The following is a 17,447-nucleotide window of genomic DNA, read 5'->3' as shown; positions in this document are numbered from 1 at the left end:
GGATATCAGTCCTCTAGGTGACAGATGTGTGTGGGTCTCAAGACAAGTCATCTGGCACCTGGGAGCAGGGGTGCGGCAATGAGAAGTGCATGCCCTTCCCTGGTCAACTCCACCCTCCATCCCAGGGGTGTGTGTCGAGGTGCAGAGTAGCTTTGACCCCCTCTGTTCCTCTTGAAAGTGCCCCTTTTGCCCCTAACTCCCTGCAATGGAATGGCAGTAGGAATGGTAGTTAAAGGCCCACATCTTTACCCCGCCCCTCCAGACTCCTGTCCCCCAGAGCCAGTACAAGGTTGGACAAGTGAACTCTGATGATCTCATTGCATTTCAAGAAGTCCAAAGTCTTCAAACCACTTCCCAGGTGCTCCTCTGGTCACTGGGCTGGGGTTCCAGCAATGGCCCAACTGGGCATGCTTGCTCTAATTCTAGGGAGATTCCAGGAAAGAAAAACATGTAGTAAATGTCTTTAGGTCTCCTCTTCATATCTATAAGCCCCTGAGACTAGAAAAATACAGACATCCCTGGTTAGAGATCTGAAACCACAGTCTTCCAAGGGCTGCAGGGAATACTGTGTCTTCACGCCCCCTGGTGGCAGGTCTGAGTAGCGCACAGCTAAGAGGGCGCTCTCAGTCAGATGTCAGGGTTGTAGAGGGTGCTAAGGCCACAGGGTACACCAGCTGGTATTGTACAGATAAGGGAAGATGGGCGGAGGGAAGTAGGCAAGGACCTGTACCCACACAGTTCAGTCTTGGAGACCGGCCTCAGGTGCAGTGATTCATCCAACAATAAACATTTATTGAGCACCAGAACTCCAAGTCCGTGTTCTTCACAACCCCCTCTGCGGCTCTGACAGAGTGTCACCTGGCTGGCCTCGGTCCTGCAGACTCAAGCCAGAAGCTGAAAACTTCCTCAGGAGGATGTCTACCTTGGAGGTGCAGAAAGGGGAAGGAAGGATCCCCAACAGCTCACTTGGCAACAAGCAACACGGCCACCATTCTGAGAGGCACAGTAGAGTCTGGGTGGGAGCTAGGCCAACTACGTCCCTTTTAAGGTTTTTCTTTTTATTTTGAGACAGGGTCTCACTGTGTGGCCTCAACTAGCCTGGAACTCACCATGTGGGCCAGGCTAGCCTTGAACTCACAGAGATCCGCCTGCCTCTGTATCTCAACTGCTGGAATTAAAGGCCTACTCCACCACGCTCAGCTATTTTTGTTTTGAAACAAGATCTCATCACGGAGCCTGAGCTGGCCCGTATCTCACTATATAGTCAAGGCTGGCCTGGAACTGAGATCTGCCTGTTTCTGCCCCATTGGGTGCTGATGTCAAAGGCGTGCACCATCACACCAGGTCACTTTATGTTTTAATAAATAGTCCTTGCTCCTGGCCCGGGATCCTGAGTTTGAGGGGAGCACCGTGTCACCGCTCCTTTTTCTTTTCTTTTTGGTTTTTCGAGACAGGGTTTGTCCATGTAGGCCTGGCTGTCCTGGAACTCACTTTGTAGACCAGGCTGGCCTCGAACTCACAGAGATCGGCCTGCCTCTGCCTCCCGAGTGTCGGGATTAAAGCTGTGCCCCACCACTCTTAAGCCAGTTCAGGCTCTGGCTCTGAAAAGGAAGGAAAGAGCAAGGAGTTAGTCGTGCCCACTCCAACAGGGGTCTGAGGACTGACCTAGCAGGAGGGTAGATCACTAGCAGGTGCAACACCCTAGAGCAGGGTGGCAGCACCCACCCACACTCCATTGGCACGACAGCACAGGAAGAACCCCTGCCTCTAGAACCCATCCCAAACTGTGTCCTTCCTCCCAGTCCATTACTGACCAGCCTCAGCCTCGTCGCCCTTGGCATCTGGCTCCTGCCACCAGTCTGCATATAGGCCCTCCTCATAGTCGCCCTCCCCTTCAAATTCGGCATCGGACGGGAGTTCTTCTGTCTCCTCCACTTTATCCGGGGGTGACTCTGTCTCCTCCAGTTCCATCTAGAGCATCCCAGGGTGGTGGGGGAGAAACTGAGTCACAGCAGGCCCACATCCATATAGGCCCCCCTTCAGATCAGAACATCCCCAATCCCATCTTTCAGAACCCCACACACACACACACTTCGGTGGGTTTCCTGGTGTCATCCTGGCAGGAGGTGAACAGGCAGGCCTGAAACCTTCTTCTCAGTGCCAGCATCTAACATGAGGGCAACGTCAGGATTTGTCCTGCTGGGTCTCATTCTGAAACTGCTTCCCTGAGTGACACTTGGGACTCCACCAGCAGAGGCGGGGTGCTAGCATCATCGCGGCTTGCACCACAGCCCCACCTTCGGCCCCACGCCCAGTGAGGACACTGCTGGTCTGTGCATTTTGACTGCTGGTTCTACTCCCCTGCCAGGAATGCCTTTGCAACCCTGTCCTGGATGGGTCTGTGGATTCCGCCAAAGCCACAAGTCCACTCCAGGCTGAGGCCTTCACGCATCACCCTGGCCGGTACCCACACTGGCCTCTGCAGCTGCACAGTCTACGCCTCCCTTCTGAGAGCCTCTGGGAGACAGACTGCTCCTCTCAGCCACTCACTGCAACCCAAGCCTGACGTCTGGCAAACAGCAGACCAAAAGTGACAGCCATCGAAACTGCTACGCGTCCTGAGCACCTACTGAGTGCCAGTTGCGTACGTGGCGCTTTAAATAATCTCATTTAATTGTTACCACAATAAAAGTCAAAGGGCATGCGTGCTCCTCGGCGGATGGGTGAAGGTGTAGGAGTTTGCTAAGTTACTTAAGACTGATGCTAAGGGACAGAGATGGGATGAACCGCACCTAAGCCAGCCACGTGTCACAATGAAGACCCCGTTCCTGAGTTCACTGAATGTGGGGTACAGTGGATGTACCGAGGGGACAGATAAATAAGCTGCACAGCAATCCCCCGAGAAACCCAGGCTGCCAAACCCCCACCCTGAGCTGGGGCATACTATGGCTCTTCCCAGCACCATTCATTCAGTCAGTCATTTGTCCACTGACTCAAACTCAGTTCCTGAGAATGGGCATAATGCCGGGTGCTGTAGCAGAGCTGGGGATAATCTAGTCTCCTGTCCTGGGACGTGGTTGTCAAGGAGGCCTTATGGCCACGGTGAGATGGATAAGCGTTATGAGTAGCCATGTAGGTGGCGGGGGGTGGGGGGGACAGTGTAAGCCCAGAAGAAAGCCAGGACATCAAGCAAAGATCCCTAGAGAAGCTACCATTTGAGTTGGGTCCAGGAGGGATAGGCCTGGGACGGGCAGAGAAAGTGCCGTTGGAACACTAAGGTGACGGGGAAAGGGAGGTACAGATGGCAGACAGGAAACTCCTGCTTCACAACAGCTGGGTCTGTCACACGCAGTGACCTCAGGAGAGAGCCTAGCGTGTCCCCATCATGGTCCAGCCTCTCCCGGGGAGCCACTCACCTCATCATCCGACTGAAGGTACATGTGTGCGAAGTCCAGCAACTCCCGAAGCTCCGAGGTCTGGTTGTGGTAGAGCATGGCCTCCTGGGAGGTGGGAAAGGAGGACAGAGTGAGGTGGATCCTGCTGCCAGATGGCAGAAAGACAGGGCTCAGGGCTCAGGGAAACGGATCAGCTCACAGCATACCCCTAGTTTCTCGGAACATGGAACACTGGATTAAAAAGGATCCTGAGGATCCCAGGAGGGAGAGTGCTTCAATCCAGCAGTAATGTCTGCCACAGGCATGGAAAGTGGGGATGGCACCATGGGGCTCCTATCTGCCAGCCTTGCCCTAAACTCCCAAGGGCTTTTCTCATTGGTCAGTCTAACAGGGCCCTGGGAGGAAAGGCTCAAAGGACAGCACTGAGGTGCTAGCGGGCTTGCGCGGGCACCCATTTGCATTTCCCACATCCCAGACACTATGCTGAAGCCTAGACTCTACCCACAGCCCACATTCACTATTTCCCCTTCCTCTCCAGCCTTCCAAGGAAGCCAAGAGGTTTTTCTGCATTTTTTAATTTTTTTCTAAACGAAACCACAAAACTGCGCATTAGGCCAGTGCGCCACTAGATGCAGTCCCCACCTCCCGGGGCTGGAAGTCCTCCTCTTCAAGGCCCCAGCGAGCCCGGTGGAAGCGGTAATACACCAGGTTCTGCTGCATGACACTGTCCTTGGGGTCAAAGAGCATGTAGCTGGCAGCACTGCGGGCGGCCTGGCGCACGTCATTCACTGCAGGCAGGAAAAAGTAAAGGGGGGACCCTGATGTTTCCCTGTAAAGGCAATCCACTCACCCCATCTCACTCCCACCTTTCAACCTAGCCTGTAGCCTGTTGTCTTTACCCCCAGACACCTCCCAGAATATCAGTTGGCTCCTCACCCCGCCCGCCCAATCCAACAGGCCCTGGGTGTGGCCCTCCTACCAGGCAAGGGTGAGTCACGGACACCTCAATCATTGTCACTGTGGTTTACAGACAAAGGATTGGAGGCGCAGAGAGACGAGATAAACTGCTTGTACCTCCATCTTTGTCACTGCGGTTTAGAGACAAGGGCTTGGAGCTGCAGAGTGACGAGATAAACTGCTGGTGCCGATACTGCTGGAGAGTGACAGCAGCTGGGAGACTCAGCAGTCCTTAGAGCTCCTTGTCACAGCCTCAGGAGGAGCCTCCTGGTCCCTGATCTCAGCGCCTCCGCTCACGGCTCTAGGCCCTGAAGCGTGCATCCCTGAGTTATAGGAACCCTGGACTGACCCACTCCAGAGCTGATGGCACAACCTCTCTGGGACTCCCTAGTCACGGGGCTAATGGTCTCTTGCCCTTCGGAAACCTCAGTTTAACCTGAAGAATGGATCCAGGAACGCCAGTGGCATGTGTTGCTGAGAGGAGAGAGAGAAGTGCTACGTAAACCCTGCAGTGCTGAGCAGTGTCGCTGACCTTGTCTACCCGAGGGTCTCCCATTCTTCCTTGAGGCCTCACCTTCCCCCATATGCTCTACCTGGGTTCTACCCATGTCTCCACCACCCTTAGCCTTTCATCCCCTTCCCCAGAGTCTTCAGTCTGAGAGACACCTTCTCATATCTCTGGCAGACCCCATGTACTGCCCTTTCCCACACCCCTTGTCCCCCTTCACCCAGCTCAGTCGGGAAGGTCGGGAAGCTCACATTTGTAGTAGGCAAACTGTAGGTAGTGATACATAGTGGCCACAAACTTGTCCACAAAGTAGCCACCTACGTTGGGGATGAGGTTGGTTTCACAGTCCACCTTGCATTGTAGGGACTCTGCAAAGAGATCTAGGAAGGGATGCAGCAGTTAGGAAGCGGTGTGCTAATCCCGACCCCTGTGGAGACCAAGATCTGCCTACGAGCCTGCTTTCCTGTGCAAGAGGTACATCCTTGTCAAGATCTCATGGATTAACACGTATGAAATGCTTGCCACACAGTACATGATGCAGGCTGAGAAGCACTCGCTATGCCCCCAGCTCTGTGGCTCAACCCCTATCTGATACCAGAGGGAATCCTGGGAGAAGTGCAGGTGAGCTTCAGAGGAGACTGAGACCATATAGAATAATGTATGCCTGTGTGAGGGGGTTGGATCCTGAAGTTAAGACAGTTGTGAGCTGCCCTGTGGTTGCTCAGAATTGAACTCAGGTCCTCTGGAAGAGTAGCCAGTGCTCTTAACTGCTGAGCCATCTCTCTAGTCCCCACCTTTACCCTCTTTGAGGGGCCTTGTAGGTTAGGGGATCCAAAGACTCATTGTGATTTTGCCCACAACTGTTTTCTGCACACACCTGTCTGGTGCCAGTTCTGAATCTTTTTTTTTGTTTGTTTATTTGTTTTTAAAGTTTTTGTTTAGCTATGTAGCTCTTGCTGTTCTGGAACTCACAATGTAGACCAGTGTTATAGAATATTACTTTAACTATGTAAAGTTGTGTTATATTGTTTATGCCACAGAATATTACTTTATGTAAAGGTGTGTTACATTTGTTTGCTCCTTCCTTTCTTTCTTCCTTCCTTCCTTCTTCCCTTCCTTCCTTCCTTCCTTTCTTCTAGGTTTTCAAGACAGGGTTTCTCTATAACTTTGCAACCTGTCCTGGAACTAGCTCTTATAGACCAGGGTGGCCTCGAACTCACAGAGATCTGCCTGCCTCTGCCTCCCGAGTGCTGCCTCCTGAGAATGTGTGCCACCACTGCCTGGCACATTTGTTTATTTAAGATGTGTTGCTGTTTTACCTTGCCTGCCTAAAGCACCTGATTGGTCTAATCAAAAGCTGAACGGCCAATAGCTAGGTAGTAAAGGAACAAGTGGGGCTATTGGGCAAGACAATAAGTAGGAGGAGAAAACTAGAGGAGAGAATTAAGCAGAAAGTGAGGTCAACACTCAGGGCCAGTCAACCAGGCAGCCCCCAGTCAGCCAGACACAGAGTAGAACACACAGAATGAAAGAAAGGTTAAAAGCCCCAAGGCAAAATGTAGATGAAAAGAAACAGGTTAATTTAAGTTATAATGCTAGTAGGACAAGCATAAGATAAGGCTGAGCGTTCATAACTAATAAGTCTCCATGTCATGATTTGGGAGATGGTTGGTGGTGCAAAGACCAGACTGTACTTGAACTCATAGAGATCCAGCTACTTTGTTTCTCCCAAGTGCTGGCATTAAAGTCATGGGACACCAGCCTCCCACCCCTTTTGAGACAAGATTTCTCTATATAGTCCCATATATCCATAATAAGGATACCAGCATTTCTCTCAACAGACTGGAGATAGAAAAGACCTAACTCATGTGTAACTTCCGAGAACTTTGCTATATCTACTGAATGCTGTTGCAGGTCATAGCCCTGTGTTAGGAGGCCTTAGGAGGCCTGAGAAGCAGTCAGGGGCCCTGTGGGGGAAGACTACCCACGGTGGTCTGAATGGGAGATACCTGCTATGGCTGGGTAGAAGTCCTTGAAGTCTACCTGCTCATGGGCCCCCTCACAGCCAGCTAGACACCGAGCAAAGACCGTCATGTACTCAGCCAGGGCCCGCTCCATGTCTTCTGTGCTGCTGCGGAAATCTCCGCTGTTGTAGAGCTTCACAGCCCGGAGGAACACAGCCTGTAAGGGGGAGTCAAGAGAACCCCGAAGGCTAGTAAGGTGTGTGTGTATGGGGGGCGGGTGTAGGAAGGGGCGCCAAGGCCAGTCAACCCTCCCACTCTCTCCACACCTCGTAGGGCTGGGCCTCTAGGTCCGTGAGGGACTCATCTCCGATATCCAGCATTCCCCTGTAGTAGTTGAGATACTTGGCGGTCAGCTCGTGCTTGGGGTTCCTCTGGAGGAAGGTGTAGGCCGCAGCCACCGCCTTCTCCAGTCGGTTCGCCTGGTGGGGGGCGTGGGGAGTGGGTCAGTGGGGCGTTGGACGCACCGCGGGCCTCACGTTCTAGGGAAACTCGACGGCGGTCCGGGCCGCGCCCACCTTGAAGTGCGCGTAGTGCAGGTACTGGTAGGGCAGGCGGCTCTGGAAGTCGCGCAGCAGCTGCCTCGGCGGGTAGGGGACCTGGAAAGCGGGCAGAGTCCGCTTACAGCGCCGCAGGCAGGCGGCGCGCTCCAGGACGTGACCGAAGAGCCGTAGCTCGCGCGCCCAGTCCTCGCCATCGCCATCGCCATCGCCGTCATCGTCCGGGCTGAGCGCCGGCCGGGGCTGCGAGGCGGCGGGGCCGCTGCAGTTGGCGTGGCAGAAGGCCTCGCTGTCGCGCAGCAGCCGGTGCAGCCGCAGCGCCGCCTCCAGGTAGCGCGCGCTCTCGCGCCAGCTTTCGCCCTCGTACTGCTCCAGAGCGTGGCCGTAGGCCGTGGCCAGAGGCATCAGGTCCTCCGGAGGGAAGCCTCGGAAGCTGTACTTCTCGTACTGCGCGCCCGCGCTGCCCAGCAGCAGCCACAGCAAACCCCACGCCGGGCGAGCCATGCCCGCGCCGCGTCCCGAGGCTCCCGGAGCAGCCGGAGGACCGACGAGCTTCAGCACCCCCACCCCCACCCCTCGGAGCTCCTCCTGGGTCTTAGCGCCGGGCCCCGGGCTAGAGCAAGGAGGTTGGGACACCCGTCTCTTTCGGAGGGTCAGTTGTCGCTCTAGTCCGCTACGTGGGCTGGACTTGCAACGCTTACCCCGCCCCGCCCTCTCCGCGGACCCGGGTGGGAGGGGCTATATTTCCACGCCTGGAAAGCCCCTCCCCACCGGCAGTGTCCCTTACCTTAAGTGCCACCTCTGTTTGCTTTGCCTACGCTCTGGGTAAAGCCCCAGAATCTGGTCTTTTCTCCAGAGCCCCCTTTGCACCCTCTAGGTGGCCCCACAAACACCCGCGCCGGCGTCGAGGGGCAACAACTCGTGTTAGCTCCGCACACCTGGCACTGACACTACCAGCCTCCCTTCTGAGCTCCATCCCTGCGTCTTTCTAGCGGTCTGGCTTTTGCAGGACAAAGCAGCCTTTCACCTAGAAAGCACTCCCCCCCTCCCCGCCCCACTCCCGGGAAGAGAGTTGGAGGGGGAAGGACTGAAATATCCTTCAGATTACGGTCTCACCTGCCACCAGAAGGGGCCTAGATTTGGGGAGCCAGGAAAAGCTAGAGATTCCTCCAACCAGCATTAGGACCCAGAGGCTCAGGACAAAACTTTTTTTCTTTTGGAAGTCCATTCTGACTTCTCATCTTTCCCGAACCTCCCTCTGGGCCAGGCCCTAAGTTTTTTTGGGGGGGAAGGGAAACTCAGAGATCTTTGTGGCAAATTGCTGGGACTCCAGAGACTCTCAACCTGGACCCCTCCTCCTAGTCCACCACAATCATCACCCCACCCGGCCAGCTCAGTCTCCCCAGCCCCCATTCCACGTGGACCCGCCAGGGCGGGGTGGGGAGAGAGGACAGGAAGAGGGGGAGTCAGCTCTGAGGAGGGGGAAGGAGGCTGGCGGCTGGCGACTGGCGTCCGACCTCATTGCTGGCGTCTTCAATCTGGGCACCATGTTCCTTGCGGGGTCCCCCAGCCACACCCTCCGCCGGCTCCCCATGCTGCGCTTACTGCTGCTTCTACAGACCTTGGAGAGGGGGCTGGGCCGTGCCAGCCCCGCCGGAGCCCCCTTGGAAGATGTGGTCATCGAGAGATACCATATCCCCAGGGCCTGTCCCCGAGAGGTGCAGATGGGGGATTTTGTGCGTTACCACTACAATGGCACTTTCGAAGATGGGAAGAAGTTTGACTCTAGGTAAGATGTTGGGCACCCCCAGACTCACCACCACTTTCCTGGGCTTCCAGGGAATGTAGCCCCTTGTCAGGTTTGCATTCCTGTATTCCCCCCATAATCTCTAGTCTCAAACAGCAAGCACCCCGGGAAGGGCGCTTCTAAGAATGTTTCTTGTCTTCAATATCAAATCTTCAACTCCTGAAAGACACATACACAGGCACACATTCCCAATCCCCCAGAATACTTGGTGCTCCGATTCCGCATTCATTTACCAGCCTCTTATTTAAAGACATGAGCCGTGTCCTGGTACTCAGTCTTAGGGAGAAAAGAGGCAGTGCATACTACATATGAAGCCTGGGATGGATGGTCAGCCTGGGGCCACCTGCCTTTCCGCACACCCTGGCACCCTGTCTACCTCTACTTCCAGTTTTCTATGCCTTTATGTTTGGAGACTACAGACACAGCCTTCTCTTGAGGGACCCCAGAGCAGCCAGGGAGGGCCTTACGCACAGTGGGAGTTATAATTTTGGGACAGGCTGTAGCTGGTGCTGTGATCAACTGTCCACGTGTCACAAGGTCTGACATACCACCCTGAGGACCTCCTTGCCACCTTCTCCGAGTCTTGGAACTCAGTTCCTCCATCTTAGCTTTAGCAGCCGGCACCGGACTGCGTTGCCAGCCTTGACTTGATGGACAGGCTTCTATTCTGACCCAGGCCCTTGGCCAGCCAGCCAGGCAGATCCCTTTTGGTTGCTGGGGACAGAGCAGGGCTGTGGGACAGCCTCTTTCTAGATGTAGGATAAACTTCAGGCCCTCTCACATTTGAAACTCTACACCATAAAGAAGAGTCACCCTTCAGTCTCTTCTGTGAAATAAACAACTCAGCCCAGAAGCAATTAGCGGTCATGACCTTGCGGGGAGAGTGTATATTGAGAATACTATCTCCATAGTGTAAGACCCTGGTTCAGATTCAGGCTGTGACAGAGGAGAAGGAGGAGGAGTTCTGTCTTCTTCGCTTTCCTTGTCTGAAACATGGGGTGGGACCAGCACCTACTTCCTAAGGGTGCAAGTGAGGAAGGTGAATGACAGTGGCTTCCACGGTGCCTGCAGACCCCCAGTGGGCTCAGGATACACTGCCCTGGACTCGGAGGAGAACCATAAGCCTGATGATGTCCAGCTCATAGAAATTTTGTGCACAGCATTGGCCTTTATACAGCATTTGTAAAGGAAATAGACCAGACATTAACATTAAGTCTACACTGTGAGCCAGGTGGTGGTGGCGTATGCCTTTAATCCCAGCACCCAGGAGGCAGAGGCAGGCAGATCTCTGTGAGTTTGAGGCCAGCCTGGTCTACAGAGCTAGTTTCAGGACAGACATCAAAGCTACAAAGAAACCCTGTCTCAAAAGCCAAAAAAGAAAAGAAAAGAAAAGAAAAATCTACACTGTAGGCAAAGTGAGGGATAGAGCTGGGAGTCTTCCCTGGTGGGAACTTCTTTTTGTTTTGTTTTTCAAGACAGGGTTTCTTTGGGTAGCTTTGGCTGTCTAGCCACTTAGACTAGGCTGACCTCCAAGTAGAGATCCTCCTGCCTCTGCCTCTGGAATGATGGGATCAAAGGCATGGGCCTACTACCTGGCTTGGTGGAACTTTTTTTTTTTTAAGATTTATTTATTATGTTCTGCCTTCATGCCAGAAGAGGGCAGCAGATCTCCTTTTAGATGGTTATGAGCCACCATGTGGTTGCTAAGAATTGAACTCAGGACCTCTGAAAGAGCAGTCCTGGCAGTCCTGGAACTCTCTCTGTAGACCAGGCTGACCTCCAACTCTGAGATTTGCCTGCCTCTGCCTCCCAAGTGCTGGGATTAAAGGTGTGTGCAGCCACTGCCTGGCTGGGCCCAGTTTTCAAATGTTGAAATTAGAAAACTTTTCAACTCTTGGCTACCTTAAACCAAAATAGAATCTCCTGGGGCTGGAGAGATGGCTCAGTGGCTAAGAGCACTTGTTCTTGCAGAGGACCTGGGTTTGGTTCCCTGAACTCTAAGGTGACTCATAACCATCTGTAACTCCAGTGGGATCTCTGACCTCCATAGATACCAGACATGACATGTACATGGTGCACAGACACACAGACAACACACTCAAATACATCAAATAAATCCAAACAAATTAATACCCCATTTTGGGGGCCGAGAGTTAGTAGAGTGCTTGCCTAGCATGCATGAAGCCCTAGGGTCCCCAGAACCATGTCAGCCGGGTATGGTGGCATACACCTGTACTTTTAGCCTTCAGGAGGCAAAGACAGGAAGAACAGAAGTTCAAGGTCATCCTTGACTACTGAGAGAGTTCCAGACCAGCCAGGACTACAAATGACACCTGTCTCAAAGAGCAGGGGTGGGGGTCGCTGGAGAGATGGCTCAATGGTTAAGGGCACTAGCTGTACAATCATTGCAAGGAGTAGCAGCCATACGAGAAACTGAGCATCGTGTGCATACCTAGGGTCACGGAGAGACCCTCAAAAGAGTAGCCGTAGGGTGATAGGCAAGGACACCCAGTGCCCTTTGGGGGCCTCTGCATAGGCGCACACAGACATCCATACATAATCAAATCTCTCTATCTTTCTTTAAAGAAAAGAACTCTCTCTTTACTTGTGAAAACAAATACAAGCAGGGTGAGTTCAGAACAGGCTTTCTTCCAAGGAAGGTTGCTTTCCGTCTCCCCTCTGGCCACTTCTGTTCTCCCCTCTGGCCACTCTTCTTGGAGAACGGGTGCTTAGTAGCAGAAACTAGGAGCTGTGACCTCAGGTGGGGTAATGAGTCCGCCAGGTCTGTTTTTCTCTTCCAAAACAAAACAAAAAGCTGGGCGTGTTGGCTCAGGCCTTTAATCCCAGCACTAGGGGAGGCAGAGGCAGGCAGGTCCCCGAGTTCAAGGCCAGCCTGATTTACAAAGGGAGTTCCAGGACAGCCAGGGCTATACAGAGAAACACTGTCTCAAAAAAAAAAAACAAACGAAAAATAAGAACAGTTGGGATATAGCTCAGCAGCAGGATGTTTGCCTGACATGTGAGGCCCTAGATTTTTGTTCCCAGTATCAGAAGAAGAAAACCTGAAAACAATAATGCCCTCATGGGGAGAAAATTCAGTGAAATAGGAACGTAAAGCGCCAAGCACTTAATTTGACATATTGTAAGTGCTCAACAAATACTCCTTTGTCCTCTGAGCTACACTATCAGAAGGAGCAGTAAGGAGCAGACAGGCTTATCTGCTCCACCCCACCCTCCTTTCAGGGGAGTAAAAGCTTCTGGCCTTCTCTGGGACTTCTCTCTTGTAACAGCCTGTTCTTGGTGATGGTGATGATGATGATGATGATGATGATGATAGTTTTGCTTTATAGCCCTGGCTGTCCTGGAACTCCTTATTTAGGCCACGCTGGCCTTGAACTCATAGAGATCGTTCGCTTCTGCTTCCAAGGTGCTGGAGTTAAAAGTGTGCACCCACACCTATCCAACTTGTTACCCCAAGAGGAACAGAAGGGCTAGCCCAGGAGAGAGACTTGGAGAGGAGAGGAAGTGAGGCGTGTGTGTGTGTGTGCCTGCACCATGTCCTGTGTATATGAGACTGAGGGCGTAGGGTATCATGTGGCTACACGTGTCCTCATCTGCCCCCTTACTCCCCCAGCTATGACCGCAACACCCTGGTGGCCATCGTTGTGGGTGTAGGCCGCCTCATCACTGGCATGGACAGAGGTCTCATGGGCATGTGTGTCAACGAGCGCCGGCGCCTCATTGTGCCTCCCCACCTGGGCTACGGCAGCATTGGTGTGGGTAAGGAGGTCAGGAGATGGGCACAGGGGATGGGAGATGGGGGCAGGAGGCAGGAATAGGCAGAAGGCTAGAGCTCAAAGGGGCTGAGTGAGTTGGCCAAGGTCACACTGCAGGCAGTCTGGTAGGGAATATGGCCATCGCTTCGCTTTGGAATGAATGGAGCAGGATGCGGAGCCCTGTGTGGAGTCCCAGCTTGCCCAGGAAGGATGGTAGCTGGGGCCAGAGGTCCAGCAGATGGTGTAGGTGAACTGAGGAGTGAACCTTTGCTGCTTCCCCGCAGCGGGCCTCATTCCCCCTGACGCCACCCTCTATTTTGACGTGGTCCTGCTGGATGTGTGGAACAAGGCTGACACGGTGCAAGTGACCATCCTCCTGCGGCCCCCTCACTGCCCCCGAATGGTGCAGAACAGCGACTTTGTGCGCTACCACTACAACGGCACCCTGCTTGATGGCACCGCCTTTGACAACAGGTAGAACCTTAGGAGTCCTAAGGGCTGGGACCTGTGAGCAAGAGAAGGGTGTTCTAGTCCACTCTGCCTCCCTCACCTCCAGCCACGGGGTCTCTGCCTTATTCTCTGCAGCTACAGTCGGGGAGGCACCTACGACACCTACATCGGCTCTGGTTGGCTGATTAAAGGCATGGACCAAGGACTGCTGGGCATGTGTCCTGGAGAGAAAAGAAAGATCATTATTCCTCCCTTCCTGGCTTATGGGGAGAAAGGCTACGGTAAGGCAAGGACACGGGAGTTGTCCAGAAGAGGGAAAACTAGGGCTCTATCTACATAGAGTTGTGTGTGTACTGTCCAAGGACATCCGGCCAGGGAGGCGAGTGGAGATGAGAGCTCCCTCCCTAGACAGAATTGCTTTATTCTGATTCACACAAAGGCTAGTATGGGTTGGTGATAGCCCTGGGGACAACCAAAGGAGGAGGACATAGGAGGGCTGAGTAGGTCTTTTTTGCATGAGACCCCTTGCTGAGCCTGGGTTTGCTCCCCACCTGTATGGTTCAAGCCCTGTGCCCTCCCCAGGGACTTTTTTGCATGAGACCCCTTGCTGAGCCTGGGTTTGCTCCCCACCTGTATGGTTCAAGCCCTGTGCCCTCCCCAGGGACTGTGATACCCCCGCAGGCCTCCCTGGTCTTCAATGTCCTGCTGATTGATGTCCACAACCCGAAGGACACGGTCCAGCTGGAGACGCTGGAGCTGCCCCAGGGCTGTGTCCGGCGAGCGGTGGCAGGGGATTTCATGCGTTACCACTACAATGGCTCTTTAATGGATGGTACCCTCTTTGATTCCAGGTCAGAGAAGGTGTCCTGAGGTGGGAGGGTGGGGGCTTAGGGGTACCCTGAAGGGGTGGGGCCCCTTTGACTCCCTCCCCACCCCTTCCCTTCTATTGCAGCTACTCCCGCAACCACACCTACAATACCTATGTTGGGCAGGGTTACATCATCCCTGGGATGGACCAGGGGCTGCAGGGCGCATGCATAGGGGAGCGAAGGAGGATTACTGTGCCCCCTCACCTTGCCTACGGGGAGAATGGGACAGGTAGGGTTTGGTCCCCTGGCCGCCCCTCAGCTCCTCTGAAGTGTGCCCCTAAGAGTGCTGTTCCGCTGTTCCTCCCATTGCCCAAGCATGTACAACTTCTCCTTAGTCACCCATCGGATCTCTACCAGGCAGACTTTATCCCGTTCCTCCAAGGCAGGCCTCATTCATCATTTTGTAGTGGAGAAAGGAGAAAGGCAGCCAACACCTAAGTTTGGGGATAGAATGGTTAAGAATGAACAGTACCACTGAGCAAAGAGGATGTTAGAGATTCTGGGAGCCTCAGGCCCCTCGCAGATATGCTGGGCACCGCTCACAGGAGGGTCACTGGGAGCTTGCTTGAAAGTTGTCAGGTGGAAAAGGGTTTCCCTGCTTCTCTGTCCCATCACTCCAACAGTAAGAAATAGGAAGCACTCGTTCTGGAGCATGTCATCTGACCTCCCTGAGACTGGGACGGGGTGGCCAGCCTGGGCCCCATGGAGCCCTCGCCCAGAGCTCTGAGCTAACCATGCCCCGTCTGGCCTTAGGAGACAAGATCCCTGGCTCGGCTGTGCTCATCTTTGACGTGCATGTCATTGACTTCCACAACCCTGCGGATCCTGTGGAAATCAGGACGCTCTTCCGGCCACCTGAGGGCTGCAACGAGACATCTAAGACTGGGGATTTCATTCGCTACCATTACAACTGCTCTCTTCTGGATGGCACCAGGCTCTTCTCTTCGTGGGTTCTTGGGCAGGGCCAGGGCTAGGCAGGTGGTGGTGGGCTCAGGTATAGGTGAACTTCTGGTAGCTTGCAGGCTCTTTCTCCTTTCTCTGGGTCTCACAGTCTCTCAGTTCCTCCCCAAGTCCCTATTTGAGTGAGCCTCGGGGAACCGTGGCTATGAAATACGGGGCTAGAGGCAGGGGAGTGAAGCTGGGGAAGGAGAATTACCATCTCAGTGTGATGGAGAAATTGAACAGGATGAGCACCCAGACAACCCTGCTGCTAACCTGGGAATCCACTCTCCCCCCACAGCTACGACTATGAGGCCCCTCAAGAGGCCACCCTTGGCAATAACAAAGTGATTGAAGGTCTGGACAGGGGCCTGCAGGGCATGTGTGTGGGAGAGAGGAGGCAGCTCACTGTGCCCCCACACCTGGCCCACGGGGAGAGTGGAGGTGAGCGAGAGTGGCCTGGATCCCACGTTGGTCCCAGATTTCCCTACCCATCCCAGGTCCTGGAGGCTGGAGTCGGGGGACCAGGGAATCTCTTAGGATTGTTCCTAAACATCCCACGTCCCTTCCTTGAGAGACAACTAAGGCCTGTGTAAGGCTCAGTGCCAGGCCTCACTAGCACCTTGTTCTCTTTTTCCTCCTTCTCTCTAGCCCGGGGTGTCCCGGGCAGTGCTGTCCTGCTCTTTGAGGTGGAGCTGGTATCGCGAGAGGACGGCCTGCCCACAGGTTACCTGTTTGTGTGGCACCAGGATCCTCCTACCAGCCTGTTTGAAGACATGGATCTCAATAAAGATGGAGAGGTGCCCGCAGAAGAGGTGGGCCAGGAACTGAGCCATAGTCTTAACCTGGAAGCCAGCATGCCGCTCACTTGCATGGTCACTGTCACTATTCCCCTTCTGCTGAGCTTCCAATCTCCCTTCCCCTCCTGCACACTGTACAGCCTGTCCTCCCCTCACTTACACCTTCCATCTCAGGCCTGAATTCCCTGGGTACCAGGCCTGGGGAAACACTGTTGAACTCCGCCTGGGGTCCCTTCCCAAGACCCCACCCACAACCGTTGACATTGATCCTCACTGCCTTGTCCTCTGTCCCTCTTGTCCCCTCCCCCAGTTCTCCTCCTTCATCCGTGCTCAAGTGAATGAAGGCAAAGGGCGCCTCATGCCCGGGCAAGACCCTGACAAAACCATAAGAGACATGTTTCAGAATCAGGACCGCAACCAGGATGGCAAGATCACCGCTGAGGAACTCAAGCTGAAGTCCGACGAGGACCAGGAACGGATCCATGAGGAGCTCTGAGGGCCAGAGTCTCAGTCCTGACCTCAGATGCAAAGGTCCTCCACTGGGGGACAGTGGCCGTGGAGCTGGCCGGCCAACAGCCCCCCTCCCTCAGTGGGGATAACTGTGGGAGTCCCTGAATGTCATCAGAGACAGCTGTGACCTTCCCACTGGCTGCGGCTCCCAGTCCACAGCACAGACCTCTGCATTTTTCTCTTCCCACCCTTACGCCTCTTCCTTAAGGTTCTTGGCGTGATAAATCCAGTTTGGGGGGGTGGGCAGTGGTGTATGGTTAGGGGCCGTTGCTGACTCCACACACCCATACCTCCTGTCCACATCACTACACTCAGCAAGGCTGAGCTCCTCGGTCCCTCACTTTCCAAATGTGCCCTTTATTTGTACTGCCCTGCCCCGTCTCCCTGCCCATGTCTGTCCCCTCTCCCTGTGTCATGGCAGCTCCCCGGGGGCATGAGTGAGGAGACTTGCATTCTCCTGCATCAGCTCTGCCTGCTCCTCAGGAAGGGGTGGCTCCGGGCACACAGTCCTGCCACTGGGGTCAGGCCTTCTGACCTTCTCTCTTAGAGAGAGCTTTCTCTGAAGGGAAAGGTTTTGTGAGAGGAAGCCTGCTCGGGCTTCAGGGCTGTGCACACCTGCACATGGTGCTACTTTGATGGGAGGTACGCAGAGTTCTGAACTCTGGAAGGCTAAACTGATCCGATCCCTTTGTGTCAATAAAAGGTTAGACTGAAGGCCTTGAGAAGTGTATATGTGCACGTTCACGTGTGTGTGTGTGTGTGTGTGTGTGTGTGTGTGTGGAAAGCAGAGATCGGCATCTGGTGTGTTTGGCAATCTCTCTTTATCTTTTATTGTTAATTGGGTTTTGTTTGTTTTGTTTTTTGAGACAGGGTTTCTCTGTAGCTTTGGAGCCTGTCTTGGAACTTGCTCTGTAG

At 54.1% G+C, this 17,447-nt stretch overlaps 2 protein-coding genes across 2 annotated transcripts; one reads left to right on the top strand and one right to left on the bottom strand.

Annotated features, from left to right (window-relative positions):
- Window positions 1–758: 758 nt before the first annotated feature.
- P3h4 (prolyl 3-hydroxylase family member 4 (inactive)) lies at window positions 759–8,083 on the bottom strand. Its single transcript, XM_048450709.3, has 8 exons — window positions 7,400–8,083; window positions 7,151–7,303; window positions 6,870–7,041; window positions 5,112–5,240; window positions 4,038–4,183; window positions 3,417–3,500; window positions 1,815–1,971; window positions 759–1,601 (listed from the first exon to the last, which is right to left on the bottom strand). The coding sequence occupies exons 1-8, from the start codon at window positions 7,883–7,885 to the stop codon at window positions 1,579–1,581; spliced, it is 1,350 nt and encodes a 449-aa protein (XP_048306666.3). The 5' UTR covers window positions 7,886–8,083; the 3' UTR covers window positions 759–1,578.
- Window positions 8,084–8,403: 320 nt separating this feature from the next.
- On the top strand, window positions 8,404–17,246 carry Fkbp10 (FKBP prolyl isomerase 10). Its single transcript, XM_048450708.3, has 10 exons — window positions 8,404–9,170; window positions 12,823–12,968; window positions 13,249–13,438; window positions 13,550–13,695; window positions 14,076–14,265; window positions 14,367–14,512; window positions 15,037–15,229; window positions 15,524–15,666; window positions 15,874–16,037; window positions 16,333–17,246. The coding sequence occupies exons 1-10, from the start codon at window positions 8,929–8,931 to the stop codon at window positions 16,516–16,518; spliced, it is 1,746 nt and encodes a 581-aa protein (XP_048306665.1). The 5' UTR covers window positions 8,404–8,928; the 3' UTR covers window positions 16,519–17,246.
- The last annotated feature ends 201 nt before the right edge of the window (window positions 17,247–17,447 follow it).

The sequence above is a fragment of the Myodes glareolus genome, chromosome 9 (assembly GCF_982192425.1).
Source record: "Myodes glareolus chromosome 9, mMyoGla1.1, whole genome shotgun sequence".
NCBI classification, from domain to species: domain Eukaryota; kingdom Metazoa; phylum Chordata; class Mammalia; order Rodentia; family Cricetidae; genus Myodes; species Myodes glareolus.
The sequence above is the reverse complement of the archived record's forward strand: the minus strand, read 5'-3'. Positions and strand labels throughout refer to the sequence as shown.